Source organism: Hyperolius riggenbachi, chromosome 3 (genome assembly GCF_040937935.1).
Source record: "Hyperolius riggenbachi isolate aHypRig1 chromosome 3, aHypRig1.pri, whole genome shotgun sequence".
Classification (NCBI taxonomy): Eukaryota; Metazoa; Chordata; class Amphibia; order Anura; family Hyperoliidae; genus Hyperolius; species Hyperolius riggenbachi.
In genome coordinates, this window is record NC_090648.1 from 194,748,687 (window position 1) to 194,762,027 (window position 13,341).

Below are 13,341 nucleotides of genomic sequence, written 5' to 3' on the forward strand. Positions count from 1 at the left end.
ACTTACCAAAATGCAGTCCACTTTTGACTGTATGGATTTACTAAAGGAAAAAAAGAAGAAAAAAGGATAGCTGTTAGATAAATAAAACATTAACTCACATCTAAAAATATAAGAACATCGCAAACCAAATGAAATGATATATAAAATAGGTACCAAAGAAACTGAATTCATAGTTAATTCAGAAATTTTGGAAGAGCACCAAATTGTGCAACCTATGGTAAACCAAGTTCACATGAATACGTAAAAAGTATGGTTAACCTGGTGTAACCATTTCACTCCCTATTACAGGCAAAAAGTTTGATTATATCAAAGGGAATGTATAATATATTTTCTTAGCTTTCATCACCCCTGAAATGACAATGTATTTTTTTTTCTTTTTGTTACATAGAATCATATGAAAACTTTAATGAGCTGTTTCATATTTAAAAGTTCCACAAAGTTCCAAAGGACGGCCTGACATTAAAAAAGGCAAGACTCCAAGACCTGTATAATAATATAAATAGGGATCAATCAGTTTGGCATCTTGGGCTATAATTGACCTGTGTGAAGCTAGGGGCCTGATTCACTTGTCCAGCCATGCAAGAAAAAACTTGCTAGAATGTCTTTTTAGCATACTATTGTTCTTATCTTTTTATTGAGTTTAAGGTTTTAGATGCAGGATAAACCACAAAAGAATGGGACAAATTAATGTTAAGGTGTCCACTAATGATATATATGTATTTTTGTCCAATCATACCAAATCTTGAATAGATCATCAGGGACATCTGTATGGCTGATCTTGTGGTGCAACTCCTCCCAGAGTGCAAATCACATCCATATCAAGGCAGTATAAAGTGACATGGTGCACACTCCTCCTCAACAAATACAGTGGGAATTGCCAAGGATGGATTGTGTGCGAGCCTTCAAGAGGCTGAACTGGAGACGGAAGACAGATCTACTTGACTGAAAAGCCATGTAGAACAAAAAACGTGGACCAAGGTGTGTCAGGAAATGGATACACACACACACACACACACACACACACACACACACACACACACGTAAGGGCAAACATGTTTCACCTCAAGGAGCAAATGTTGAACACTGCATATATATAAGAACCCCACCAAACAAAATATCATCACATTAAACAATACATATAGTATTAGGCACGCTCATGTCAGAGCTACCGGCCGTCTCAAGAGCTGCTCCTTAAATGAATTATGGTCCATCCCAGGTGCAGGTGGGACCCATAGCTCCTCCCCCATCTGTCTTCCATCTGAGTGACCAAAAAGCACAGAACTCCGACGGTACCTGCCGATATATCCAGGCAGTGTTCGGCGTGGAGACTCACCATGTGTGCTGCAGAATATAAGCTATTCTGGTGCCAAGAAACCGCGAACCTCCGAATCTGAGCTCAGCATGCCGGCCACTCTTCCTAATTACCAACGAGCCCACAGTGTCTATTGAATTTCAAATGATTCATAGAGCTAAATGAAGGCGGGAGAGGAACTTAGCCCCAAGGTTATGTATCTGCTCACTTCCTGTCCTACGGATGGCACATCACATTGGTTTACGCCCCGAGGACGGCATATCACATTGGTTAGAGTCTGTGCAGAGGGCAGATGTGCCGTCCACAGGATGGGAACTGAGCAGATATATGTAATCATGGCAACCCTGGGGCTACGCCCCCACCCTCCTTTGCCCAGCTCTGCGAATCAAGAACATTAAATACACACTGCGTTGTTGTAAAAGCGCACATTAACCTGGCACGGTGCTAATGAGTTAATGGGCGGTGCTCCCTTGGCTTTAGTAAAGGTAAAATTGTCAAGCGCTGCTAGCGCACGGCAATCTTACCGCTATTTGGTGCTTCAGGTCCTTTATGTCTATATTAGGACAGCCTGAAATCTGCCTGATCTGGGAAAGAAATGTTGGTCATTTAAGTTGTTTTATTAGGGACAAGCATTAAACTTGTAATTTGTAGACAGCACAAATAAACACTGGTGTTTGTGCATCACAGAGACTGTCTACAGACATACTTATTACCGTGTTTATCCCAGAATGCCCCCTACCCCCAGGAAAAAAATAAATGATTGGAAGCATGTAAAACTGGTAGTCTTTTGTTGTGCTAAAAAAATCTGAAAAAAACTTTTAATACAAAAAAAAGGGAATATATGTGGAACATCTTCCTACATTTTAACCAATATAAAATTGCTGTAAAAGCCATACTGTACACCTCCTTCCATGCAGAAATAAATACTACAGAGAGAAGTATGGTTATATGAGAATATTTATAAATTCTTCCCTCCCTGAGACTTTTTATTGGCGTACAATTAATACATGTACCGTATTTCTCGCCGTATAAGATGCACTTTTTCTCCCCCAAAAATGGGGAGAAAAAGTCCCTCCTCGACTTTCGAATGCCTGCAGATACCGCAACCAGCCGCCTTGTCGGGGATTCCCTGCTTGTGTCCCCGCTGTGCCTGGATCCCCACTGTGCATCTATCCTGCCCCCCGCTTATGTCTCCGGGCCGCCCATGCAGTCAGCGGCAGCAGCTTACCTCCTCCATCTTGCCCGCCGCGGTTGCCCCGCGTCATTAGAAGCTGGCACTAGAAGAAGCCGCACACTAAAGCCGGATGTCTTCAATCGCCGCGATTGAAGACATCCGGCTTTAGTGTGCGGCTTCCTCTAGTGCCGGCTTCTAATGACGCGTCATCAATGAGCAGGGGGGGGGGTGCAGGGGGGGGTGCAGGATAGAGACACACACGGGGGGCAGGATCCCAGATCCAGGCCCAGCAGGGAAACTTAAGGACGCGGGGGCGACCACAGGGCACAGGGGGGACCAGAGGACACAGGGGGTGATGACAGGGCACAGGGGGGGCGGACCAGAGGACACAGGGGAGCAACCACAAGGCACAGGGGGTGATGACAGGGCACAGGGGGGGGGCGGACCAGAGGACACAGGGGGGCAACCAAAAGGCACAGGGGGGACCAGAGGGCACAGGAGGTGATGACAGGGCACAGGGGGGGGCGGACAAGAAGACACAGGGGGCAACCACAAGGCACAGGGGGTGATGACAGGGCACGGGGGCAGGGGATAAACCAGAGGATACAGGGGGGCAACCACAGGACACCGGGAGGAAATCAGAACACAGGGGGAAGATCACAGGACACAGGGGAGGGGGGAGGGACCAGAAGACACAGGGGGGGAGACCAGAAGACACAGGGGGGGGGGGGGAAGGACCAGACCACATGGGGGGGGGGGGACCAGAAGACACGGGGGGGGGGGACCAGAAGACACGCGGGGGGGGGGGGGGGGAGACCAGAAGACACAGGGGGGGGGAGACCAGAAGACACAGGGGGGGAGACCAGAAGACACAGGGGGGAGACCAGAAGACACAGGGGGGGGGGGGAGACCAGAAGACACAGGGGGGGGGGGGGAGACCAGAAGACACAGGGGGGGGGGAGACCAGAAGACACAGGGGGGGGGCGAGACCAGAAGACACAGGGGGGGGGGACCAGAAGACACGGGGGGAAGACCAGAAGACACGGGGGGAAGACCAGAAGACACGGGGGGAAGACCAGAAGACACGGGGGGAGACCAGAAGACACGGGGGGCAGACCAGAAGACACGGGGGGCAGACCAGAAGACACGGGGGGCAGACCAGAAGACATGGGGGGCAGACCAGAAGACACAGGGGGCAGACCAGAAGACATGGGGGGCAGACCAGAAGACACAGGGGGCAGACCAGAAGACACAGGGGGCAGACCAGAAGACACAGGGGGCAGACCAGAAGACACAGGGGGCAGACCAGAAGACACAGGGGGCAGACCAGAAGACACAGGGGGGAGACCAGAAGACACAGGGGGGAGACCAGAAGACACAGAGGGGAGACCAGAAGACACAGGGGGGAGACCAGAAGACACAGGGGGGAGACCAGAAGACACATTGGGGGCAGACCAGAAGACACAGGGGGCAGACCAGAAGACACAGGGGGCAGACCAGAAGACACAGGGGGCAGACCACAGGGCACAGGGCAGGCACAGGGGGCAGTGCACAGGGGGCAGACCGAAGGGCGCAGGGGGGAGACCGCAGGGCGCAGACCACAGGGCGCAGGGGGCAGACCACAGGACACAGGGGGGAGATAAGAGGACACATAAGGTACACAGGAGGCCACCAGTTGGGGGAGGGCATGTACAAGATGTTCCTAAAATATGGACGCACCAGGTATATTTTTTTCAGTTTTTTCCCCTCTAAACCTGGGTGCGTCTTATATTCCGGAGCGTCTTATACGGCGGAAAATATGGGTACTTAAAACAAACAAAGAGGAAAACATGAGGTACATTGTACTACAGCTATGGAAAACAAAACATATTATTTGAAGGGATACAACCAAAAATGTACAATGGGGAGGAAAAACATTTAGAGATTCTGTGCTACACCTACAGGGAGAAGGAAATCTGGCATTCTGCATTATTTTTGCCTTGGGCATTTGGCTGTATTTTCTCAGACTTGCTGACCTCCTTTCACTGCAAAAAATAGCCTCAAGACGATTTTGACAGTCAGTGGCCAATTCAAAGATCTCTCACTGTATAAGAGCTGATCACCCTCCTCATTTCTGTCAATTTGTCCTTGCTCTGTGCAGTAGCATTACAAATATAGGAATGCAGAAACTGGCAATTCTATGTGAAATACAGAAGGAACTCATACATTAGCATCTCCCTGCTTACTGACTCTGATTATAACAGCTGCTGCCCCCACATCTGCCCTGTAGCTGCATCTAAAAACAGACACAGGAGCAGACATAGCACAATGCCACAGATGGAAATGTCATGGCTAGATCAGGCTATACACTATTTTCTAAAACACATTTCTTATCTCATTCAATAAAAGCTAAAAGTCATAAACATTCTGTGTTATAAGTCCTGAAAAAGACATTGGAATTTTTCCTCTCAAATACAGGCATCTACTAGAGATTACCATGCTGGCTGCCACATTTAACCATTAACTGTTACAGTCCTTATTTAGGGTGCACTTGAGACAAAAGTCGTCTCAGGTTTTATATTCACCTTAGGCTTCCTTCAGCCCATACCTCGGTCCCTTGCCGACTCCCTGAGCAGCCTCAAGGGGGCAGGGGGAAGCCCAAGGTGAGAACAAAACCCAAGAAGACTTGTCACTTTAAGTACATGGACACCTTCCGCCATTTGAGTTAGACGTTAACCATTTCAGCCCGCAGGTATTTTTCACCTTACGCAGCAGAGCAATTTTCCCCTCCCATTCATTCGCTAATAACGTTATCACTAATTATCACAATGAATTGATCTATATCTTGTTTTTTCCGCCACTAAGTAGGCTTTCCGTGGGTGGTACATTTTACTAAGAATTCTTTTTTTCTAAATGCATTTTCACAGGAATATTAAGGAAAAATAAAATGGGAAAAAAAATAATTATTTCTCAGTTTTCGGCAATTATAGCTTTAAAATAATACATGATACCATAATTAAAACCTATGTATTTTCTTTGCCCATTTATCTCGGTTTTTACACCATTTAAATTTTGTCCCTATCACAATGTATGGTGCCAATATTTTATTTGGAAATAAAGGTGCATTTTTTCAGTTTTGCGTCCATCACTATTTACAAGCTTATAATTTAAAAAATGTTTGTAATATACCTTCACATGCATATTTAAAAAATTCAGACCCTTAGGTAACGATTTATGTTTTGTTTTTGTTTTTTTTATTGTAATTTTTTTTTCCATAAAAAATTTTTTGGGGGTAATTTTTGGTATGGGAAATAAACTGTTAATTTTAAGGCTGCTTTCACAGTGGGACGTTACAGGCGCACGTTAGTGCAGCCTGTAACGCACTCCACCGCACAGCAATGAAAAATCAATGGGCTGTTCACAGTGCCCACGTTGCGTTACACAGTAACGCTGCACGTTCGTTTGAAGTGCAGCATACTGTGCGTTCTAGCGGCTTAAGCCGCGTTAGAATGTTTGCACAAGCTCAGTATGGGTTTTTTTTTTATCTCAGGGGCGGGGAGAGGCCGCTACGTAGCCAGGCACATGGCTACTTGACATTCACTGTACTTGCAGTGTTTACTTCTTGGAGCGGCCACTGATTGGCTGGCAGGACCATGTGATGCGGAGAGCTCTGTTCACGTGCTCTCCGCAGCGCCTCACACAGAGCAGGCGCACCAAGAGCTGCTTCTAACACGGCTATTGGTAGTGTCCTGCTCCAACACCACCAGGCGTTGCGTTAGGGGCACGTTATGCGCCCTATAACGTCCCCTAAACGCAACGTCTTGGTGAGAAAGCAGCCTAAATGTAATAAAATGTGTTTTATGTATTGAAAAATGTATGTAGATGTAGTTTTACTATTTGGCCACAAGATGGCCACATTGAGTATTTTTTTTTTTGGGGTCCTTCTCGCTTCCAAAAAGCGAGAAGAGGACGGGAAACGTGTTTTTTTTTTTTTTTTTTGCAGAAACATCTGCGGGGGACATGGATCGATGAACAGGAAACATGTTCCCATTCATTGATCGCCGGGCTACCCGGGGGGGAGGGGGGGCGGCACGGGGGCGCGCAGGTGCACGCATCATCAGTGCAGCAGCCGCCTGGATGTGAGGATTACGTCCAGGCGGCATAAGTCTAAACAAAGCAATTTTTACACTCAAGAACAGTTTCCATGTTGAATGAAGCTGAATATTTTCATTTTTCCAAGTGATGCATTTCAGGTTTGACCCATATTTTTCATGTTGTACTTCTATCCTTATACTGTAATATACAGGATCTTCTCAAAAAATTTGAATATTGTGATAAAGTTTATTATTTTCTGTAATGTACTGATAAACATTAAACTTTCATATATTTTAGATTCATTACACACAACTGAAGTAGTTCAAGCCTTTTATTTTTTTAATATTGATGATTTTGGCATACAGCTCATGAAAACCCAAATTTCCTATCTCAAAAAATTAGCATATTTCATCCGACCAATAAAAGAAAAGTGTTTTTAAAACAAAAAAAGAGTCAACCTTCAAATAATTATGTTCAGTTATGCACTCAATACTTGGTCGGGAATCCTTATGCAGAAATGACTGCTTCAATGCGGCGTGGCATGGAGGCAATCAGCCTGTGGCACTGCTCAGGTGTTATGGAGGCCCAGGATGCTTCGATAGTGGCCTTAAAGAGACACTGAAGCGGAAAAAAAATTATGATATTATGATTTGTATGTGTAGTACAGCTAAGAAATAAAACATTAAGATCAGATACATCAGTCTAATTGTTTCCAGTACAAAAAGAGTTAAGAAACTCCAGTTGTTATCTCTATGCAAAAAAGCCATTAAGCTCTACGACTTTCAAAGTCGTGGAGAGGGCTGTTTTCTGACTTTTATTATCTCAACTGTTCCTGAACTATTTACTTTTTCTCTGCCAGAGGAGAGGTCATTAGTTCACAGACTGCTCTGGAAGAATCATTTTGAATGCTGAGTGTTGTGTAATCTGCACATATTATAGCAATGCAATGTTAGAAAAAAACACTATATACCTGAAAGTAAAAATATGAGAATATTTTCTTTACTGCTAATCTTCTAGTAATTATTCATAGTACACAACCAATTCATTATATCATATATTTTTTTTCGCTTCAGTGTCTCTTTAAGCTCCTCTAGAGTGTTGGGTCTTGCGTCTCTCAACTTTCTCTTCACAATATCCCACAGATTCTCTATGGGGTTCAGGTCAGGAGAGTTGGCAGGCCAATTGAGCACAGTAATACCATGGTCAGTAAACCATTTACCAGTGGTTTTGGCACTGTGAGCAGGTGCCAGGTTGTGCTGAAAAATGAAATCTTCATCTCCATAAAGCTTTTCAGCAGATGGAAGCATGAAGTGCTCCAAAATCTCCCGATAGCTAGCTGCATTGACCATGCCCTTGATAAAACACAGTGGACCAACACCAGCAGCAGACATGGCACCCCAGACCATCACTGACTGTGGGTACTTGACACTGGATTTCAGGCATTTTGGCATTTCCCTCTCCCCAGTCTTCTTTCAGACTCTGGCACCTTGATTTCCGGATGACATGTAAAAGTTGCTTTCATCCGAAAAAAAGTACTTTGGACCACTGAGCAACAGTCCAGTGCTGCTTCTCTGTAGCCCAGGTCAGGCGCTTCTGCCGCTGTTTCTGGTTCAAAAGTGGGTTCATGCTTTCATCTGCTGAAAAGCTTTATGGAGATGAAGATTTCATTTTTCAGCACGACCTGGCACCTGCTCACAGTGCCAAAATCACTGGTAAATGGTTTACTGAACATGGTATTACTCTGCTCAATTGGCCTGCCAACTCTCCTGACCTGAACCCCATAGAGAATCTGTGGGATATTGTGAAGAGAAAGTTGAGAGACGCAAGACCCAACACCCTGGATGAGCTTAAGGCCGCTATCGAAGCATCCTGGGCCTCCATAACACCTGAGCAGTGCCACAGGCTAATTGCCTCCATGCCACGCCGCATTGAAGCAGTCATTTCTGCAAAAGGATTCCCGACCAAGTATTGAGTGCATAACTGAACATAATTATTTGAAGGTTGACTTTTTTTGTTTTAAAAACGCTTTTCTTTTATTGGTCGGATGAAATATGCTAATTTTTTGAGATAGGAAATTTGGGTTTTCATGAGCTGTATGCCAAAATCATCAATAAGAAAAACCAATAAAAGGCTTGAACTACTTTAGTTGTGTGTATTTGAATCTAAAATATATGAAAGTCTAATGTTTATCAGTACATTACAGAAAATAATGAACTTTATCACAATATGCAAATTTTTTGAGAAGATCCTGTATATGCATTATTTATTTTACTTTTTGAAAGTTACAGGCATGCCAGCCCCCAATATATATAGTATAAGCTGTTACACTGTGCTTATACAAATCGTAAACAAGCTACAGTCTAAGGGTCTGTTTCCACTAGATGCGAATTTGTGTGGATTTCCTGTGCACAAATTCACGTATTAATACATTTCAATGGGCCGGTTTCCACTATATGCGAAATATGCTTCCAGGAAAAAAAATCTGGATAGCAGTGCTATTGGTTTTTGGATGCTGCATGCAGTTTTTACAAGCGTTTTTACATACGCATCTTTTGTGCATTTTCAATAGAATAATACCAATAGAATAAAGTCAAAAGAAACTAAAAAGGTAAAAGAAAATATAAAAACAAAATAATTAGCCATTACACATCTGAATACGCATGTAAAAACAGAGGTATACATATTCAAATTCAGATCCCAAAAAATAGCATTCAAATTCACATGCTGCTAGTGGAAATGGGCCCTAAAGCTCCATACACACGCTTGCGTAAAGTGGGCTGAGGCATATGATAACGACCGCCTCAGCTGATAGTCCTACATGTGTACAATAGCCCCTGACCTGCAAGCAATCAGACAGACGGATAAACTTGGCGACGGCCGATACTTTTGTGCCGCCGCATGACGTCATGCAAGCACTGCTCCGTCCGCCCTCTGCCTCCCTGCACAGCAACAGAAAACATTTGTTCAGCCTGACCCAGCGAGGTCACCTGAGGGATCGGGTACCGATCTCACCCGATCCCTGACAAGCGACATAAGTCACTGGTGTGTATGCAGAATAAGCTTGACATTGCTTGAGTAATCTGTCACTTTCACGCCTCACCTCTAGAGGGATAAACTGACTCTAATATACAAATATCTCTGCTCACGTGCTCATAACATCTGTAGACACGGTGCAGGATAATGGGCTGCAGCTGAGTCATTTTTGCAAGGCCAGCAGAAGCAACAGATAACGCATGAAGCAGAAGCAAAAATAGGAGTGAACTGTATTTTTGTTCAGAGACTAATTTTTAAGCCATTTTAAATACGGTTATAGTAGGACTATTATTATTTCAGAATGTCCTATTTAATGGTGCATACATAATAAAATAAACTAGATTTCTCTAAGAAATCCACACAAAACTAACATTCATTTCATAACTCAGTAATACATGTATTTGCTACAACACATATCTGCCAGCAGAATGAATAATTTCACACAAAAAAAAAAAATGTTCATCTACAGGCCAAACAGAAGTTAGTGTCATGGACAGGTTGGGTGCACCTACTTGTCTCATTTCCTTGCCTCTCCAAGAGAAAGGGTCATTTCAGGCCACACTAACATTGGATAGTTGAGGTTGTAAGCTAATAAATTAGCTGAAGCTAAGCCACCCATCAATCTAACTCTGAAGAAGTTTAGGATTACTATTCAGCCTTTCTGTATGGCTGTACTTGCTATTTTAGGTGGAAACAATAGTCTGGAGCTATTCTTGCCAACGCACAAAATAAGTAAAATAAATAGAAAAAAAAAAAAAAGTTTCCCATTGACTTGACTTATCAAGGATAATGGACAATTTTTTTTTTAAGTGTACAGTTTGAAACTGGATATTTTTTCATGTTTTGAAGAACATCACTGTGCCGCCAGTTGTTAAAGCAGTAGGATCAGCCATACTATGCCAGGGAAAAAAACCACACATATAAGTAGATAAATACTTGATCTACTTACATAACACATGTATTATACTGTCCCCGGTTTGATTTCAGTGAATGTTATATAGTAAATGATGAGAATTCTGTTCCTGGTGGGGGCCATGTCTTTTGCCCACAGTTAAGGCTAACTCGTGATGTCATTTCTGCCCTTTACTTTTTTTCTTGTCTCCTCCAATCGCTGAGTCGCCTCAGCCTTGCTTGTAAACACAAGTGAGTAGGGGATTAGGTTTCAGGTAAGGAGTTGGCAGGGAAACAAAGGGAAGAGGAGGAATAGATTATAGATAAAAAGAACCCCCAGCATGCAATTCTTTGGCACGACTACTAAAGTGCCAGTGCTCCTTAAGTATGTGATAACTCCAAATCATAACAGCCGAAAAAGTTTTGAATGCAGCATTAGCATCTTTATCACTTAATACACTCAGACCAGTTGCTGTTGAAATTTGATTTTTATGGTGACGATACCGCTTTAATAGAGTTAAATTCAAAAAGCAAAAAAGACACACACCACAAACTATTATAATGTGCTAATCCAGAGGCTGCTTAATTTACTGTCAAAGTAAGTTTTGGGAAATCTCCCATGGCTACACAACACTCTGCAAAGTTTGTCCTTGAATGATCAGCGTGCACCTATACTGTGATACTTATGAAGCCACTGGAGTGTTGTATAACTTTGGACCTAAATAATGCTGAAGCCAGTACGTAGTTCTTCTGGTCATCAGGGTTAAAAAATACCATAGTAACTAACACCCATTATTACTCACACAAGTGAAGCCATAGCCAACAGCAACTTATGTATACAAATCAGAGAGGTGAGTGATAAGAAAAGGTAGCTTTTCACTTACTTTCAACACTTTACTTTATACATTGAACACCCCTTTCACCAACTAGATTCAATTAGAAAATAAAGCAGTATGTTCGTAAAACCAGGATCCTAGAAAGACCAGCTTATGAATCAAAAGGGCTTTTATCTGGTGGTCTATGTAATAAATGTGCAATACCTTATAATAAAAACCTGTGTGTACTATTATAGCATATAACACAATAACCCTGCTTCACACATTTATGTCATAAGGCAATTACTTTCACTACAATTTACCTGACACATACAGTACTTCCTGGCTCAATGGTCATCATATGTACAAAAAAAGTCATAGATGTGGATAACCAAGTGACTACAAGTCAATATTGATCCAGGACTGGCCAACTAGGGATGACCAATGAGATGCAAATCATTTCTCCTTGCATTCAAATGTCATGTAAATTATTTGCAGCTTGAAATTGGACCAATCAGAATAACTTCCTGTCGATTTTTATTTGGCCACGTTCAAGCTACATAACATTTACATGACATTTGAATGCAAGGAAAAAATTCTTTCCATCTCCTTGACCATCCTTACTAGCCACATCCTATGCTTAAAGAAAACCTGAACTGAAAATTAAAAGTCAAAATAAGCATACACAAGTCATACTTACCTTCCATGTAGTCTACTCCTCAGTGTCTTTCTCCTGTCCCGCGTCCTATTTGTTCACTGTGATCAAGGGAATTTTCCGTCCTCCATTTTGAAAATGGTCATTACCCATAACAGCTTTCTGGTCAGCACACAGTTAAACTGTAACATCGCCCACTTGAGCCACAGGGAAACATGGACATTACCTGGTACATCAGTTTTCCTCTCAGCTGTAACTGACAGCAACTGATATTTTACTGACAGCAACTGATATATTTCAGATCTGACAATATATTGTCAGAACTGGAAGGGATTATTGTCAGAAGAAAATGGTGAGCTTCTGAGAGGAACTGATGGCAAGATAACTATGTAATGTTCATTTGAAGTTACCTCATGTGTTTATTTTAAATATTTTTACTCAGTACAGGTTCTCTTTAAACAGGCTCAAATTCAAGAGTGCCATGCCAGCCTTATGCTAGGTACACACCATACAGTTTTCTGTTAGATTTACCTGCCAGATTGGTCATTTCCAACATGTCCGATCTGAGTTTCGATTTTCTGATTTTTTAAATCATTTTTTTCAATCTTTTTTTAATCGATTTTCATAGAACTGAACAAAAATAGATAAAAAACAGATAAAAACAGATCGAAAAATCTATCGAAACGTTTGGATGATGTAGATAGAGTAATTCTTAAAATTCAAATTCATGAAACAGATATTAGATCTTGCGTATCAAAAGGACTGGTGGTTTGCTACGGACAAGAACTTGCTTTTTTCTCAGGAGACCGTGGTCAATACTGTATACTGTAAATTGTCTGGGAAGGTGCATGGCTTTATTCAAATGACTGCACACAACTGTAAATGGTGTATTTTGGTAATTGTGTGAATGTAGTCCTGTACTGGTCCTCCTATGATCCTGGGCTCAGAAAGACACAATGACTTCCTTTGTGCGTTCATATCTTTAGGGGTTGTGGCACACAGGAAAAGTTTTATTTTCTTCTTTTTACTGATTAGGTTAAACTAGTGACAAGTGCACATTAATTAAGGCATACTTAAAAGTACAAAAATAGACACAAGACCTATAAAATTAATGCAACGTGAGCAAGTAGACCAATTATGACAAAGACTGGGAGCAAAGCCATACGAGAACATGTTGTAGCTCAATTTACTGGATTTTGTGCCAGACATGCTCAGAACACAGCGTTCAGGAAACACACTGGAGACAGACTATACTATATTTGTTTTGCATACTGAACAGCAAGATCCTTGCTGGATAAGTAGCTGGGTCTAGAATCCCTTCTTACAGATAAGCAAACCTTAACTAAAGATAAACTGAGGAGATAAACAATTGTATAGATCCTCCCTC

The 13,341-nt window shown here is 42.6% G+C and overlaps 1 protein-coding gene across 1 annotated transcript in view; it reads right to left on the reverse strand.

Annotated features, from left to right (window-relative positions):
* RFX7 (regulatory factor X7) overlaps positions 1-13,341 on the reverse strand; it is a 136,374-nt gene that overhangs the window by 73,529 nt on the left and 49,504 nt on the right. Inside the window, exon 2 of the mRNA XM_068275497.1 lies at positions 7-40. Coding sequence (XP_068131598.1) covers positions 7-40 — 34 coding nt within the window. The remainder of the gene's footprint in view (positions 1-6; positions 41-13,341) is intronic.